At 36.6% G+C, this 18,197-nt stretch overlaps 1 protein-coding gene and 1 pseudogene across 5 annotated transcripts in view; both read left to right on the forward strand.

Moving 5' to 3' along the window:
- Nucleotides 1-18,197, forward strand: part of DDX4 (DEAD-box helicase 4) — an 81,542-nt gene that overhangs the window by 41,497 nt on the left and 21,848 nt on the right. For 4 of the 5 annotated variants that reach the window (XM_058434121.1, XM_032145135.2, XM_058434118.1 and 1 more), the window contains 10 exons: nt 3,944-4,045; nt 5,050-5,136; nt 5,928-5,975; nt 9,261-9,308; nt 9,411-9,458; nt 9,696-9,838; nt 10,492-10,644; nt 11,826-11,980; nt 14,559-14,688; nt 16,383-16,549. In XM_058434121.1, coding sequence (XP_058290104.1) covers nt 3,944-4,045; nt 5,050-5,136; nt 5,928-5,975; nt 9,261-9,308; nt 9,411-9,458; nt 9,696-9,838; nt 10,492-10,644; nt 11,826-11,980; nt 14,559-14,688; nt 16,383-16,549 — 1,081 coding nt within the window. The remainder of the gene's footprint in view (nt 1-3,943; nt 4,046-5,049; nt 5,137-5,927; nt 5,976-9,260; nt 9,309-9,410; nt 9,459-9,695; nt 9,839-10,491; nt 10,645-11,825; nt 11,981-14,558; nt 14,689-16,382; nt 16,550-18,197) is intronic. The other variant, XM_058434119.1, reaches the window with a different exon arrangement.
- LOC116462783 (5S ribosomal RNA) lies at nt 1,435-1,555 on the forward strand (annotated as a pseudogene).

An 18,197-nucleotide genomic window follows, 5' to 3' on the forward strand; every position in this document is an offset into this window, starting at 1 on the left:
GGAGGTGGAGGTTGCAGTGAGCTGAGATGGCGCCACTGCACTCCAGCCTGGGTGACAGAAAGAGACTCTGTCTCAAAAAACAAAAAACAAGAAAAGGACTCAATTTGAATTTTTAGAAACTTACAGAAAAGAACAGAGTGATTAAAGGTAAAGATTAAACACAGATGAAGAGAATGAATTAATCCAAAGATAAATCTGTGGAAATTCTCCAAACTTGGAAATGGAAAACACGAGAGCAGTTAATAAATAAGGTATGGAAGATAGACTAAGACTTGTGGTTCAACATATGACTGTCTCCTGAGGAGAGGCCAGAAAATGGGAGAAGGACGGGAAAGAAGAATATTCAAAGAGAATAGATGAGACTTTTCCAGAGTTAGAGAGGCACAAGAGTCCTCAGCAAATAAAATTAAAAAATTCATACCCTTATGCATGTATTGAAATTATAGTATTACAAAGATTTTTAAAAACCTGTAAAACTACTAGAGAAAAAAAGGTAGATTCGCCTTTAGAAGAACATTATATTCACAACAGAATTTTCTTCAGTAAAGGTAGATGTCAGAATGTAATAGCATAGTATCTTCAGAATGCTGAAGGAGAATAGCTCTGAACCCAAATAACTATATTCAGATAATTAGGTGCCAGGGAGAAATAAGGCCATTCAGATAAAAATGGTATTTAATACTCTCATACTGTTGAGTAAGAACTACTAGATTGTATACAGTAATAAGACAACTGATTGCAGGAAGAAAGGCATAGGAAACAAGAAGCAATGATGAGCAAAAAAAAACGTAAAAAATGTAAAACAGGTAAACATATTGGTAAACTTGAGTATTGACTATATAAACTAGCAATAATGACTATTAATTTAGGGGTTCTAGAAACAAAAGTGAACTAAAATATTAGCAAATGAAAAGACTTAAATTCTTGCCAGCTCAGTTGAAAGGAAAAATATTTCTTAAATAAGTAAAATTGAAGGGTAATCAGAGAAGGTATAAGATAAAATGTGTAACTTGCTAATGGAGGAAATCCAATAGAAGGACAGAGCTTGGTAGGAAGAAAGCTAGATTGAAAATAGTTTATTTCCTAAATATTCATGGTGAAAATTGGTAAAAAATAAAATACATAGCTTTACGATTTGGGGAAAACAGGACAGAAAGGAAAACAAAAAGCATCGAAAAAACTCTGTAAAGAGAAAACACAAAGATTGTAGAAATAAAAGATCTATGTATCAGTAATCATAATATAGGTAAGCATATTTCAGTATGGAGTTGAAAGTAAAGAGGTCAGGCATGGTGGCTCATGCCTATAATCCTAGCATTTTGGCAGGCCAACAGGGGAGGGATCTCTTGAGGCCAGGAATTCAAGGCCAGCCTGAGCAACTAGATCTTGTCTCTACAAAAAAAAAAAAAATTTTTTTTTTTAAATTAGAAAATAGGCTATGGCCATACTACCCTGAACGTGTCCGATCTCGTCTGATCTTGGAAGCTAAGCAGGGTTGGACCCCTGGTTAGTACTTGGATGGGAGACTGCCTAGGAATACTAGGTGCTGTAGGTGTCGGGGGGAGGGCAGGCAAGGGGAGAGAGCATTAGGGAAAAGAGCTAATGCATGCTGGGCTTAATACCTAGGTGATGGGTTGATAGGTGCAGCAAACTACCATAGCACACGTTTACCTGTGTAACAAACCTGCACATCCTGCACATGTACCCTGAAACTTAAAAGTAAAGAGAAAAACGTGTTCAATAACTCAAAGCTGAATAGAAATAGGAGACAAAGTATACTGTAAGGTAGAATTATTAAGGATAAAGAAATTCATCAGGAAGACATTATAGTTCTGAACATGGTTCTAATCTAACAATATACTAAGATGCACAAAGGAAAATAGACATAAGGAAAAATTTGCAAATCCTAGTAAGTTGAGACAGCAGAATAGAGATTAGTAAGAATATAGAAGATCTGAATGCCACTTACTCAGCTTGATTTAATATTTGTTTGGAATCATATACTCTAAAATTATAAATCACATATTTTTCCAGCATGTATGGAATATATGTACAATTTGATCATCTTTTAAGAGTGACCTATGATAAATATATCATAGGTCATGTTCTCTTATTAAAATAAAAGTAGAAATCAATAAGTCTAACCTTCATGATTTAGAAACTGAATTTCTCAGTTTATGAATAACAGTTCATATGGAAATCCTGAAATACTTAGAATTTAATAACAGTAAGAACAGAACACATGAAAACTTTGAGGATATAGCTAAAGCAGCTGCCTCTTAGAGGAAATTTTATAGCCTTAAATGCATCAGAGAAAGGATAAAATGTAAAACTTGCTAATAGAGGAAATCTAGTAGGACAGAGCTTTGCAGGAAGAAGACTAGATTGAAAATAGTTTAAATATTTCTTTTCTCAGAAAAAATGTGAGTTAAGTGTTCAAGCTAAGTAGTTAGAAGGGAGAAAACTCAGAAATAAAAAAGGTAGTAGACATAAATGAAATCGAAACGGATACAATAGAGTGTTCAGCAGTAAAAGTAAATGAAGTAGTTTCATACGTCAACAAAGTTCAATAAAAGGAAAAAGACGTGGGGCCAGGCGCAGTGGTTCACGCCTGTAATCCCAGCACTTTGGGAGGCCGAGGCGGGAAGATCACCTGAGGTCGGGAGTTCCAGACCAGCCTGGCCAACAGTGTGAAACCCCGTCTCTACTGAAAATACAAAAATTAGCCGGGCATGTTGGTGCATGCCTGTGATCCCAGCTACTCGGGAGGCTGAGACAGGAGAATCGCTTGAACTCTGGAGGCAGAGGTTGCAGTGAGCCGAGATGATGCCACTGCACTCCAACCTGGGTGACAGAGTGAGACTTTGTCTCAAAAAAAAAAAAAAAAAAAAAGGTGGAAGAAGATATGTTTAGTTCCATTTAGTTCGTAAGACTCTAAGATAACACTAATATGTTGCTTAAGGCTAAGTATGTAGTTGATAAAATTAAGAGCAAGGAAATGATAAACTGTTCAGGATATTGGCTGGTTGGATGTTAGTTGGAAGGAGTGCTCAGGGAGAAGAGAAGCATAGGGCAAAAGAAAAACATGGGCTGCAAATATATTGAAACATTTTAGTCTTAAGCTGGGCAGTGGAGATAAGCTTTCATTTTATTATAGTTTTAATTTATATATGTGTTATATATTCTTTTACTGTCATGAAAATATACCTTTACAGAAAAGGTTCCAGAAGATAAATTTTTTTGAAGGGTTTTGTTTCATTTTTAAATAGGCTTTAAAATACGTATACTCTAATATTCAGAAATAGCATATATAGAATTTCTCTTTATTCATCATTCTCTTTAAGTGTAAATAGTTGCAAGTTTACAAATGGAACAGTCTCTATATCCTGCCCAGTTGGCACCTTGGTTTTGCAATAATCTGGTTCTACCCTATGAGTCTGCCCTATGTGCAATTAAATTTTACTTGAATTGTTTCTACTAATCTTTTGGTATTCAATTCAATTAAAAATTGTTTGTACCTGGAAATCACACTTTATATGTGCCTGCATGTCTGTGCTTTGAGTAAGATGTTTACTATATTCTATATGGAGCAGATACAAGCCTAGGATTTATTTAATTCTTTTGTGCATTGTGGAAATCCAGTTAATGGTGCAGTTTTGGTGACTTTCAGTGTTTTCATTCAAGTGCTACTTTTTCCTTTAGGTGATTTTTAGACTCGATTCTCAAAGCAAGCAGTGAGGTTTTAAAAAATTGTAGCCATATCTATTTATATTAGTAAAATTGAACACTTAATAGGTCAAAATGTCATTTTTTTGATAACAATGCCTTAAAATACTTGTTTAAAGTTACTGAATTATTCAAGGCTTAAATTAAATTTGACCATGTCCCCAAGATTTCTTTGTTATTGTTTTGTGTTGTTCTTGTTTGTGTTTTAATATTATAGGCTATCGAGATGGAAATAATTCAGAAGCTTCAGGGCCATCCAGAAGAGGTGGAAGAGGTAGTTTCCGAGGTTGCCGTGGAGGATTTGGTCTAGGAAGTCCAAGTTAGTAGTGGATTTGCAAATGATGTGCTTCATGAACTGTTAAAAAGAAAATGATTAAAAAAAATATGTATCAAAGAAGGTTGTTGTTATGAGGATTATATGAGAATAGCTTAGCTCAGTGACTAATACACATTAATCACCACATTGTATATAACATTATTTTTTAGACAGATTTAATTGCATATTGGTTAAGTTGAAATGTATGAATTTTAAAAATAAGTTTGAGTGACTCAGTTCTTTAATATTACATACTATTCATTGTTTTAAGAGCTTTGATAATATGGCTGACTTTATAAACAGGTGACCTTCTATGTGTCTCTGCCTCCCCACATACCTTCTTTCACCAGTGTGGCTTTCTACCTTAAATTTTTCCAGCCATCATTTTTTAGAGATAAGGTATTGACTTCAGAGGTCATTGTTGGAATGTGTGTGCCTCTTAACAGAGGAGAATAGATTTATGGTTTTGGAAGCTAAAAACATAAATTTGTAATAATGATTTAATAGATGCGTAACAGACTAGTGAATTGTCACTTTCACAGAAGTTTAGGGATTTTGAAGGGTTACCGTGCAGGACTGGTAAGGTTTGATTTGGCAACAGTGGGAGCAAGAGGTGCTATTTTGAGGAATAAGTAGTGAAATGATGCAATGTGAAGTTTCTCAGGCAATTTCTAGAGATTTAACTTGCTTGTGTCATATTTTGGCATAGCACTGGCCCTAATTCATTTTATGAAATATTCTAAATACATTTTGAGGGAGTAATTTGTCATTGAAGGACATTATTTGTAGAGAATTCCTTTGCACAATACTTAGTTTAATTTGGTTTAATAGAATAGTTTAACTTAGTTTAATAGAATAGTTTAACTTAGTTTAATAGGACAGTATTTTTCTATTTTACCCCGCATCTTTTAACTTCTGATACTATAACTTGATTTTTTTCTGTTTACTGAGCGATTAAAAAACTTCTTCAAAGTAATGTAATCTAATTTTACTTTCTGCAAATCAAGATAATGACTTAGACCCAGACGAATGTATGCAGCGCACTGGTGGCCTTTTTGGTTATAGAAGATCAGCATTAAGATTAAGTGGCACAGGTGAGAAATAGAACTTATTACTGAATATTAGTTATTGATATATGTTTTTAGCACTAGGATTAGTAAACCTAATATATATGTTAAAGTATACTAGTTTGGCTTATGATTTTTCTCTGCTTTTAGATCTGTAGGTAAAAATATGTGGACAATTTTGTCTCCCTTATAAAAATTTGTGCAATGTGAATTATTTATTCTGTGTTATCTACCAGTTAATTTGAGGTGTGAATTATTAACTAGAGGAATAAAGGATTCTGAGTTAGGGGAAAAGGATTTGTGTGAGTTGAAGTGAAAATGAAAACACAATTGATGAAAAATGTTCAAATGAGGTTAAGGTTAAAGTTAAACCTAGAGGCCGGGCGTGGTGGCTCATGCCTGTAATCCCAGCAGTTTGGGAGGCTGAGGCAGGTGGATCACTTGAGGCCAGGAGTTCGAAACTAGCGTGGCCAACATAGCAAAACCCTATCTCTACTAAAAATACAAAAATTAGCTGGGCGTGGTGGTATGTGCCTGTAGTTCCAGCTACTCAGATGCCTGAGGCACGAGAATTGGTTGAACCCAGGAGATGGAGGTTGCAGAGAGCCAAGATTGTGCCACTGCACTCCAGCCTGGGTGATAGAGTGAGACTTGAAGAAAAAAAAAAAAAAACGTTAAATCTAAAATTAAGAGATGGATGGGTTAAAGGACCGGGATTCCTAAGTAATAACTTTGTTGAATAGAAATAACAACGTGGTTTGTGTGCTTGAGCAGCAGCTGTGTTTTATCTAAATATGTTGCAAAACAATGCCTTACAGGTTATGGTGATACTTCTCAAAGCAGAAGTGGCAGTGGAAGTGAACGAGGTAAGTTCTTATTTTGTTTACCTGAAAGAAGTTAAAATCATTGTATTCCAAATTTAATTTTTTTCTGTACTTCACTGGTTGGAAACAAATTTAATTTTTGAAGTTAAAGGTAACTGTTACTGCTTTTATACACTGTAAAGACCATAAATTTACACAGCCTGTTTTAGATAGTTCCTTAATACCCTCCAGGTTATTGCCTCTCTGATCCAGCAATTCCATTATAGGAATTATATACTATAGATGTATTTGCAAATACATGTACAAGGATGTACACCGAGATGTCATTTATAATAAGTAAAAACTGAAAATCACCTAAAATTCATAAATAAACTGTTTAAGTCCAGGTGCGGTGGCTCACGCCTATAATTCTAGCACTTTGGGAGGCCTAGGCAGGCAGATCAGAAGGTCAAGATGAGACCATCCTGGCCAACATAGTGAAACCCCTGTCTCTACTAAAAGAAAACTTATCTGGGCATGGTGGTGCGTGCCTGTAGTCCCAGCTACTCAGGAGGCTAAGGTAGGAGAATCGCTTGAATCCGGGAGGCGGAGGTTGCAGTAAGCAGAGATCACACCACTGCACTCCAGCCTGGTGACAGAGCGAGACTCCGTCTCAAAACAAAAAACAAAAAAAAAAACTGTTTAATAAAATGATAATCATGAAATGAGATGCTGTGTGGAAGTTAAAGACTGAGATATAATATGTACAAATCCTTATTAAAACAATATACTTTTTCTTATGGAATAGTTGATTTGGTCTGAAGGATAAAGTTAGCTCAATATATAATTTTTTACTCTTAAAGTTTTCTCTTTTTTTTTTTTTTTTTCTTTTTTGAGACAGAGTCTCACTCTTTCACCCAGGTTGGAGTGCAGTGGTGTAATCTCGGCTCAGTGCAACCTCTGCCTCCAGAGTTCAAGCCATTCTCCTGCCTCAGCCTCCCTAGTAGCTGGATTACAGGCACCTGCCACCACACCTGGCTAATTTTTGTATTTTTAGTAGAGATGGGGTTTCACCTTTACCAGGCTGGTCTCAAACTCCTGACCTCAGGTGATCTGCCCACCTCGGCCTCCCAAAGTGCTAGGATTACAGGCATGAGCCACTGTGCCCGACCTTAAAATTTTTTCAAAGTATAAATACTTCAGTGTCATATAAAAGTTAAAATGCTCTCCAGACTAGTAAATCAATGAAGCTTGCTTGATGTATTTGGAAGATTCTCAGTAATTATTATTAGTCTGAGAGAATTCAGAGTGACATTCCCCCCACCCCTGCTGATTCTTATATTCTTCAATATAGAAAGAGTTTATTAAAGACTACCTCAACCAAATCTCCTACAAATATTCACAGCCTATATGAAGGAGGATTTCAAGACCTGTGGACATACAAGATAAGAAAATTAGAGTTCACATAGAAAAAATGTTACATCTAATTAGCTTTTGAATCTAATGCAGTCATAGTACCTAAAAGTGGCACAACAGATTACTCGTTACCTAAAAACCAGAAAGGTAATATATAGAAAGGAGTTAACAGGCCTGATTGTTCATCAAAAATTCATCAGTAAACGAAATTGAAAATCTTACTTAAAAGGCTGTTCTTGGCTAGTGTATATTAGTTAGGGTTCTCCATAGAGACAGACCAAAAGGAAGGAGGGAGGAGATGGATGGATGGATGGATGGATGGATGGATGGATGGATGGATGAGAAGGAACTAATTAGGGGAATTGGCTCGTGAGATTATGGAGCCTGGGAAAGTCCTATGATAGGCTGTCTGCAAGCTAAGAACCAGGGAAACCAGTAGTATTGTTCAATTCAAGTCCAAAGGAACCAGTAAAGTTTTTTTTGTTTTCTTAATACTTTAAGTTCTAGGGGACATGTGCACAATGTGCAAATTTGTTACATAGGTATACATGTGCCATGTTGATGTGCTGCACCCATCAACTCATCATTTACATTAGGTATTTCTCCTAATCCTATCCCTCCCCCTGTCCCCCACTTTCCAACAGGCCCTGGTATGTGATATTCCCCTCCTCGTGTCCATGTGTTCTCACTGTTCAGCTCCCACTTATGAGTAAGAACATAGTGTTTGGTATTCTGTCCTTGTGATAGTTTGCTGAGAATGATGAGAACCAGGGAAGTTGATGGTGTAACTCTCAGTTCAAGGCCAAAGACCTGAGAACCTCTTGGTGGGGCGGAGTCAGGGGGCGGGGGATTGCTGGTACAAGTCCTAGAGTCCAAAGGCCAGAGAACCTGGAGTTCTGATGTCCAAGGACAAGAGAAGAAGGGTGTCCCAGCTCCAGAAGAGAGAGAAAATTTGCCTTTCCTCTGCCTTTTTGTTCTGTCTGGCCCCTAGCCTATTGGATGGTGCCTGCCCACACTGGATGAGGGTCGATCTTCTTACTCTGTCCACTGATACAAATGCCAGTCTCTTCTAAAACACCTTCACAGACATACCCAGAAATAATGGTTTATCAGCTACCTGGGTATCCCTTAATCTGGTCAAATTGACACCACAAATTAACCATCACAGCTAGCATCTGAAAACTTGGATTTGGGACGGGTTCCCACCATCCTAATTGGTAAGAGCGACTCATTTTGCGTAAACCATTTGTGCGTTGTGGTTTTTGCTGAATATTTGCTTTCCTTCTGGGAGTCTGGAATTTGGTATGTGCCAGGCAGAAGGTGAGTACATTATTAGCCCCTAATAAAAACCCTGGATACTGAGTCTCTAATGAGCTTCTGAGTCTCTAATACTCTTCTCTGGTAGAGTTTACATGTGTTGTCACAGCTCATTGCTGGGAGAACTAAGCACATCCTGTGTGACTGCAGTAGAAGATACTTGGAAACTTGTGCCTGGTTTTCTCTGGGTTTTGCCTATGTGCCTTTTCTTCTGCTGATAGTACTCCCTGTTTTTTCACTAATAAATCATAACCATGAGTATGACTATATTCTGAGTCTGGTGAGTCTTCCTAGCAATTATTGAACTGGGAATGGTCTTGGGGACACCCCCCCAAACACAGGTTCTTTTAGAAAATACATTCCTTTGCTGATTAGGAAAGAAATATAACAGCTGAAACAAAATGTAGTAATATTTAATAGTCTCATCTATGTAAAATCATCTTGAATACTACAGAAACTAAAAATGTACAAGATTCTATTTAATTGTTTCAATTATTTGTAAGAAGGGAATTTAAAGTTTTTTAGAACTTGTTCTCTTTGAAGACAAGCAACGAAAATAAAGATGTGGACAGCCTTGCATCTTGACCGATTGTCACTTATGAATTTCTTTAATAGGTGGTTACAAAGGTTTAAATGAAGAAGTAATAACAGGCTCTGGAAAGAGTAAGTTTTCCTTAAACAAGGTGTTTGATTTTTGTAGTGAGAGTTCTTTTACCCTTCAATTTTAAAAAACATGTATCTCTTTTTTATTTGATCCTCTTCAAGATTCTTGGAAGTCAGAAGCAGAAGGAGGAGAAAGTAGTGATACTCAAGGTATATTAACATTTGTGTGACTCACATAGAAGTATGTTGTGTTTTAATACAAATGCTTAAGTATTTTACTTAAAAACAAAGTTATCTTTTAAAAATTTGAACAGTGAAAACTTTAAAGGTAAGCAATGGGAAGTTCCATAGTATTTAAAATTTGATCTTGTCAATTTTTGTCTATTTTCTCTTATATTTTCTTTTAGTCACTGTAACGTACATTATGTTTTTAATTTAAATTCCAAGGACCAAAAGTGACCTACATACCCCCTCCTCCACCTGAGGATGAGGACTCCATCTTTGCACATTATCAGACAGGCATAAACTTTGACAAATACGACACTATTCTTGTGGAAGTGTCTGGACATGATGCACCACCAGCAATTCTGGTCAGTGTATTAATTGTTTCTGTATTAGCCATGTAGCAAACTTTGCTTTTAAAATACATTATATAGTTTGTAAAGCTGATATCAACACAAAGATTTCACCTTTCGTATATAAGGTGAAAACTTAGGTTGGAAATTTAGAATGATGTCTTACCATCTACAATAGAATTAATTGCTATGCCAAAAGAGAGTAATAGATTTCATCCCCACTCCCCATACCAGGATGAGAATTTTATTTAAACTTACTTGAAAGAATACTTTTCCTAGTGATTCAAGGTGTTTCCCCAAGATTGTGAGAAAGTGTGTCTTAGGGCAGTGATTTTTCTGAGAGGGGGAGCCCTCTGTCTCCTATTGATAATTATACTTAGAACAAGCCATTACTGAGCAGAATTCTTCATATCTCATAGGTTTTAAGGGGGCAGGAAAAATGTTTTTAAAACCACCATTTGTGGAGAATACTTCCTGATTCTGTCAAATCATATTATAATATACAGGCTTTGAATATTTACTTCTGAGGGGAGGCATGTTACTAAAGTCACTTTAGTATATAAAGTAGAATTAACAGAACTTGGAAAGTAGCTCGAATGAAATATGCTTATAAATGATTTGCATATGATATATAGAATGTAATCACTGCTTTTTTTTAAAATTTTCAGACTTTTGAAGAAGCTGATCTCTGTCAGACACTGAATAACAACATTGCTAAAGCTGGTTATACTAAGCTTACTCCTGTGCAAAAATACAGTATTCCTATCATACTTGCAGGACGAGATTTGATGGCTTGTGCTCAAACAGGGTCTGGGAAGACTGTAAGTCTTTCCCCACATGTCCAAACTGTTAGGTTTTTTGAGCTTTGGTTCTTCCTTAGTAACTTGGTTTCTTCTTTTGAGTAGAAGGTTTGTAGATGGTTTCTGTTACCTGTCATAAGCATTGATGGTTTTGCTTCTGATTTTTATTAGGATTTGTGTACTTCTGAAGAAATAATTGTGAACTATTTCTAGGGTAGTGTTGCTGTCCGTAGATGTTTAATCCTTTCTGTGTGCAGCTCTTTCTGAAACATGGTAGTATCTAAAACAAAATGACTGAAAGTCAAAGCAGAGATTATAAAACAGTGAGAGAGGGAGAAAGTAATTTCTGTGTTATAGCTGGTACACTCCTGAAGTCAAAAGATAAAGAATGAGAACCAGTTACATGCATTGTGCATGATTCCTTAGTATTCAGTGACCTCAGGTTATGCTAATTATAAAAGAAGTCTGATGAGACCAGTCGGTTTTAGGATTAATCTGGGAGATTTGTGTGTTAATTACGACTCCATGAGATGAGACTCTTATTTCTATGATCATAGAGTCCATGAGGTCATACCATTTTAGTCTTAATCAGCCTTCATAGTAGAATTGTAGGGAAAAATAGGTATTGTATAGCAGCTAATAAGAGTGTTAAACATGGTTTTGGAGGTGGATTTTAGCAAGTGTCTTATTTGCTTAAGTGAGAAAACTGTAGCACAAAATTTCTGTTGCCTGATGTAACTTCAATAAGGGTAATGTGTTCAGTAATACAGATGATGATTTCTAAGTTTTTACTCTGTGGGGCACTTTTGTCATCCATTCCGAATGATAATTTTATGACCTCAGAAGGACTAACTTAGAGTAATTGTTCACTGTAATGATTTGCAGCAATTACATCTATTATATTCCTCTATAAATAGGCTAATGTTGTTGATCTGTTTAGAATTCGTGGGTGTGCTTTTAAAAATACACTGAAAAAATTTGATAGGGTCGATTAATTTTACCAAATTTTATATTGTATAATAAGAGCATAAAGACCTAAATGTTAAGAACATCTTGAAATGAAAGTTGTTTTCATTTCTCATCTTAAATTTACCAGTAAGATGGAAGTAGAGTCTAAAGGCTATAAGGACATGAGGATTAGCTTTCCATAGGGATAAAAGTGTTATGCTGTAAGTTTGTAAACTAAGCAACTTAACTTCTAGGCGGCTTTTCTCCTACCAATTTTGGCTCATATGATGCGTGATGGAATAACTGCCAGTCGTTTTAAAGAGTTGCAGGAACCAGAGTGTATTATTGTAGCACCAACTCGAGAATTGGTCAACCAGATTTATTTGGAAGCCAGAAAATTTTCTTTTGGGTAAGTACATCAGAATGCTACTCACAAAATAGTTTTTTCTTTAGAGATTTTTTTCTGCTCACTTTCGGAAGAACTTAGTAATAATGCACTCATGTAATTTTTAGCATTACTTAAAGTATTTTTTATTATCTTGTTTATGGAATCCTTTTTATTTTTTAAAAGAAACATGCTTATTAAAAATTAGGTTAATAGGTTGGACTTAGTGGCTCATGACTATAATCCCAGTGCTTTGTGAGGCCCAGGCAGGTGGACTGCTTGAGGCCAGGAGTTCGAGACCAGCCAGGGTAACATGGTGAGACCCCATCTCTACAAAAAATAAAATAACTAGCCAGCACGTGGTGATGCACACCTGTTGTCCTAGGAGCTTAGGAGGTTGAGGCAGGAGGATTGTTTGAGTCCAGGAGTTTGAGGCTGCAGTGAACTGTGATTGCACCACAACACTCAGAGCAAGACCCTGTCTCTAAAAAAGTAAAATTTTAATTAAAAAAATAGATAATACTAGAAGTAGAAAATAGTGAACATACTGGTATTATTTCTTGGTAGTCTTAAATGTATATTTAAAAATGAACTCAGGGTATTCTAATAATTTCCTATTCTTTTACATACAACTTTATAACACAGAAAATGCTTATTGCGTAAGAACTGATTTTTAATGACTTTTAAATTACCCATGCGTATACATTTTATTTCTCTATTCTGAGGTATTTAGGTTCTTTCTAACGTGGGGCTATTGTAAACAAAATTGCAATGTACATCTTGCTACATAGTTTTTCTGTTTTGGCGGGATATGATGTCTTAACACCTGTAATCCTAGCACTTTGGGAGGCCAAGATGGGCAGATAGCTTGAGCCCAGGAGTTCAAGACCAGCCTGGAAAACATGGTGAAAACCCATCTCTACAAAAAATAACAAAAACTAGCTAGGTGTAGTGGTGCACCCCTGTGGTCCCAGCTACTCGGGAGCCTGAGAGATTACCTGAGCCTGGGAGGTCGAGGCTGCAGTGAGCTGTGATTGCGCCACTGCACTCCAGCCTAGATGACAGTGAGACCTTGACTTTTAAAAAAAAAAAGTTTTCTCTTTGAAGTATTTTCTTAGAATAGAGTTTTATCAATTTTAATGTTAAAGAGCAGGAACTTATTTTAAAGCTTGCAATTAATGTGTATTTGTGCCTGCAGTGTATCAGGAGTCCAATTTCAGTATACCCTTTGCCAACATTTAGTTATTGCTGCCTAACAAACTCCCTTAAAACATAGTTGCTTTCAACAATAAACATTTACTGTCTCACCATTTTGGGGGCTTAGGAATTGGGGAACAGCTTGGCATAGCTGGGTTCTTCTGAGTTAAGAGTTTCTTATAAGATTGTAAACGAGATGTCAACCAATCCTGGTTTTATTGTCAACCAGACAAGACTGTCAGCCAGACAAGATGTCAAGCCAGTCATCTTTGGGCTTCACTGGATCTCTCCATAGGGATGCATGATTAAATGGCACTGGCTTCCCCTAGATTGAGTGATCAGTAAGAACAGAGGAGGCTGTAATAGCTTTTATGAAATAGTCCCAGAAGTCACACATTGTCCTTCTGCCACATTCTCTTTGTAAGAAGCAAGTCACTAAGTTTGACCCCACTCAGGAGTGGCTGTATTATAATTTATTGGAACTAGTGCAAAATTGAAAGTGCAGGGTCCTTTGTTGTAAAATTACTACAAATTTCAAGGCAGCGACAACAGAGCATTAAATGAAACACAGGATTCTTCTGAACTTGGAACTCTGTGTGACTGGACAGGTTGCACACTCATGAGGCCAGCCTTGCCCACACTGAAGGGGGGAAGGTAGAATCCATATTTGAAGGAAGGAATATATTGAAGAATTTGTATATGTATGTTAAAACCACCACAGGTGATTTTATTTTCTTCCATGCTTGAAATCACTTTAATATCAATCCTGATAGATCTTTTGGAAAAACATGTGGATTGCTTATTTCAGTGTTTATATCTTGCTAATCCTCATGTACCATGTTGCTTTCAGGCTTTTAAATCAAGTAAAAGATCTCAGAAATCACCATTAAATAACTTATCCATGTAATGAAATACCACCTGTTCCCTCAAAAGTATTGTAATTAAAAAAAAAAATCAAGTAAAATGTCACTTTTTTTTTTTTTTTTTTTAAGATGGAGACTCGCTCTGTTGCCCAGGCTGGAGTAGAGTGGTGGTGGAATCTCAGCTCACTGCAACCTCTGCCTCCTGGGTTCAAGTGATTCTCCTGCCTCAGCCACCCGAGTAGCTGGGATTATAGGCACGTGCTACCATGCCTGGCCAATTTTTTGCATTTTTAATAGAGACTGGATTTCACCATGTTGGCCAGGCTGGTCTCAAACTCCTGACCTCAGGTGATTTGCTCGCCTTGGCCTCTCAAAGTGCTGGGATTACAGGCGTGAGCCACTGCACCCAGCCAGAATTTAATGTTTTTTTAGATAGTTGAATGTTTGTTTTTTTCTTTTTGGATTTTGTTTTATATCTTGTTAGAAAGAGATGCCCAATGTTTAAGTAACTAGAAAATAACATTTAGTTTTCTTGTTAATAGGACTTGTGTAAGAGCTGTTGTTATATATGGGGGAACCCAGCTGGGACATTCAATTCGACAAATAGTACAAGGCTGTAATATATTATGTGCTACTCCTGGAAGACTGATGGATATCATAGGCAAAGAAAAGGTACGCCTTAATAGGAATAATAAGGTTGTGAGATTGATACTTTTTGTTTGGTATGGGAAGAGGAAAGAATGAGGTAAAGACAGATGTATTTACTAGAGCACTATTTATGTGTTAGCCTCCGTCACATTCTTTGAATGCATTCTTGTATAATTCTCAAGATAATCACAGGGAATAGTGTTTTCTAATTTATACTTGGGAAAACAAACTCAATGAGATTATGTAATCTATTTTAAAAATCCCTGAGTTAGTTCTAGTAAGTATAGAGCTAATGTTAGAATCTGGGTCTGATTCCAGAATCCATATTCTATGTCCCACTACACTGGGGGAAAAATGTAGTTAATAACTTTTTATGTGGTTTCACGCATGTCTTGGGGAAATAGTTTTTCTCCTGTAAGAAATCCTTTGTGGCATCAATAATTCTGTCTCCTGTGTAAGCATGGGAATGATATTAACCAGGATTGTTAATTTTCTAAATCTTTTAAAAGATTTTAGGGCCATGTACTTATTTAGGAATTCATATACTATATTTTTATATCTCTAAATGAGTATTTCAGTTCACCTTAATGAACCAGATTTGCTTTTTAAAAACTCTTTAAAGGGTCCTTCTGAGTTAAGAGTCTTTTTCATCCCTCTGGGTTACTAAAAAAAAATGTTATTTCTGCATAAACACACCTTTCTTAGTATACTTATTAAAAGGACCCAGAGATATCTACCTTACTTTCTTGCTAAACATCTTCATAGTGGTACCAAAATCACTTTGCAAGTGCATTCTTCTGTTTATAGTAAAAGATGTTCATGCAAAGGTAAGAGGTTCCTGATTGTTCCCGAGTGATTAGAGAATGGAGAATTTACAAAGGATTTAAAGAGGTTAGAAAAGATTTTACCAGTTAGAAGATATTTGAATATGTCATGCTGTTAGGATATTTTCTTTCTTATATTAGAGTCTAACTTTATCAAATACTATAATCTAGATCTGTATTGTCCGATACAGTAACCACTAGCCGCATGTAACAATTTAAATTTAAGAATGATAAAATTAAAAATTCAGTTCCAAGTCACAGTAGCCATATTTCAAGTGCTTAATAGCTAGCTACCTTTGGCTAATGACTAACAAGTTAAACAGTGCAGATAGGCCGGGTGCAGTGGCTCACGCCTATAATCCCAGCACTTTGGGAAGCCGAGGCAGGCATATCACAAGGTCAGGAGATAGAGACCATCCTGGTTAACATGGTGAAACTCCGTCTCTATTAAAAAAAAATTAGCCAGGCATGGTGGCATATAGTCCCAGCTGCTTGGGAGGCTGAGGGAGGAGAATCACTTGAACCCAGGAGGCAGAGGTTGCAGTGAGCTGAGCTTGTGCCACTGCACTCCAGCCTGGGCAACAGAGCAAGGCTCCGTCTCAAAAAAAAAAAAAAAAAAAGTGCAGTTAATAGAACTTTTAAGTAATTGCAGAAAGTTATTGCACAGTGTTGATCTTGACATTTGGTTTCTTTTAGACTTAATTTTAAAAATGCTTTATAACGGAAAATTGAACTGAAATATACAGTACTATTATCTAAGCATAACAATTCTCATTTTATACACTGATTTCTGGTCTTTGTTCTTAACAGTATTTTAACAGTTGGAATTGTAGAGAGTAGTTTAATATAAACTAATATGCATTTTCTGTTTTACCTTTGAAAATATCCTTAAAGATTGGTCTCAAACAGATCAAATACTTAGTTTTGGATGAAGCTGATCGCATGTTGGATATGGGGTTTGGTCCAGAAATGAAGAAGTTAATTTCTTGCCCAGGAATGCCATCAAAGGAACAGTGCCAAACCCTTATGTTCAGTGCAACTTTTCCAGAGGAAATTCAAAGGTTAAGTTTTTTTCTTAAAAATAATTTGATTATATACATACTTTTATCAAAGTGGAAGCACTGTGAATATCCTATTTTTAGAGATTTGTCTTTAAGATTTTAATATAGGTAATTTAAAAAGTAGATGTATTTCTAAAACGTTTACCACATTTTCCATTGTTTCTTACCTTTATTCTTGGCTTTGTGTTAACATCACATTTTATTTAAAAAGTGTGTGTGTGTGTGGTGTTGTTATTGTTGTTGCATAGAATCCAGCCAGGGTTTAATAAGTGCTTACTAAATTATTTTTATTATTATGCCTTCTTTTCAAACCTAAATCTATAGGATTTGGGAGAACTGAGGCTTTGGTAGAAAATTCATATACCAATTATTGGCAGATATTTGAGGATCATGTTATATACCATGTGGTCTAGTGAATTCAGAGATTAGGGTGACACATCCCTACCGGAATGGTGACTCTTTTTCCTGCCAGTCCCTTGTCTCAAGAAGCCAGAAGTGCCCAGGCAACAGCAGAAGCTTATACAGATGGTCCTGTGGTTCAACATAAGATTTTATGATTTTTTGACTTTATAATGGTTTATCATAGGTATTAATTGCATTTTTGACTTAAGATATTTTGGACTTACAATAGGTTTATTGGGATGTTAACCCTGTTGTAAGTTGGGAACATCCCGATAAACCTATTGTTGGTTTATTGCAATGGCGTGATCTCGGCTCACTGCGACCTCCGTCTCCCGGGTTCAAGCAATTCTCCTGCCTCAGCCTCCCAAGTAGCTGGGATTACAGGTGCCTGCCACCACGCCTGGTTAATTTTTTTTTTTTTTTTTGTATTTTTAGTGGAGACAGGGTTTCACCATGTTGGCCAGGCTGGTCTTGAACCCCTGACCTCAGGTGATCTGCCCACCTCGGCCTCCCAGAGTGCTGGGATTACAGGCATGAGCCACCGCACCCGGCCCTATATAGTATTTTCAGCTGGAGATGGGGTATTTGCATTCCCACCATTTGCTTTGGTAACTATCTAATTAGCAGCCTGACTCTTTTTAGATTCACCCTGAAATGGGAAAGTATTTGTATGTTGGCCACCCAAAATGGCAAACATGTACTATTGTCAGTCAGTAATATTTGTTGAGGATCTTTTGTGAATCATATTTGATTATAAGCTCTGGGGATATATGTTAAACAAAATAAGCTCCTATCTGACCTTGAGTTGTTTACATTATTTGCTTCCTGACTCTTCCTCAATTGCTTCATTGTCTGTTCTTAAATGTTACTAGTTGCCCATCATTCTGTGCAAAGTCCATTTCTCAATGTGCATATTCCCTGAGTTATGCTATATCCGTTCAGTTGGCTTCTACTTAAATACCTGTAACTCTCCCAAATTTCCTCCCTGTATTCCTAATCTATCTCTGTAGCCCCAGAGTTTTTTGTTTTTTTTTTCTTGAGACAGAGTTTCACTCTTGTTGCCCGGGCTAGAGTACAATGGCACGATCTCGGCTCACTGCAACCTCCGTCTCCAGGGTTCAAGCGATTTTCCTGCCTCAGCCTCCTGAGTGGCTGGGATTACAGGCATGTACCACCACGCCCGGCTAATTTTGTATTTTTAGTAGAGATGGGGTTTCTCCATGTTGGTCAGGCTGGTCTTGAACTC

The sequence above is a fragment of the Hylobates moloch genome, unplaced genomic scaffold, assembly GCF_009828535.3.
Source record: "Hylobates moloch isolate HMO894 unplaced genomic scaffold, HMol_V3 SCAFFOLD_23, whole genome shotgun sequence".
Classification (NCBI taxonomy): Eukaryota; Metazoa; Chordata; class Mammalia; order Primates; family Hylobatidae; genus Hylobates; species Hylobates moloch.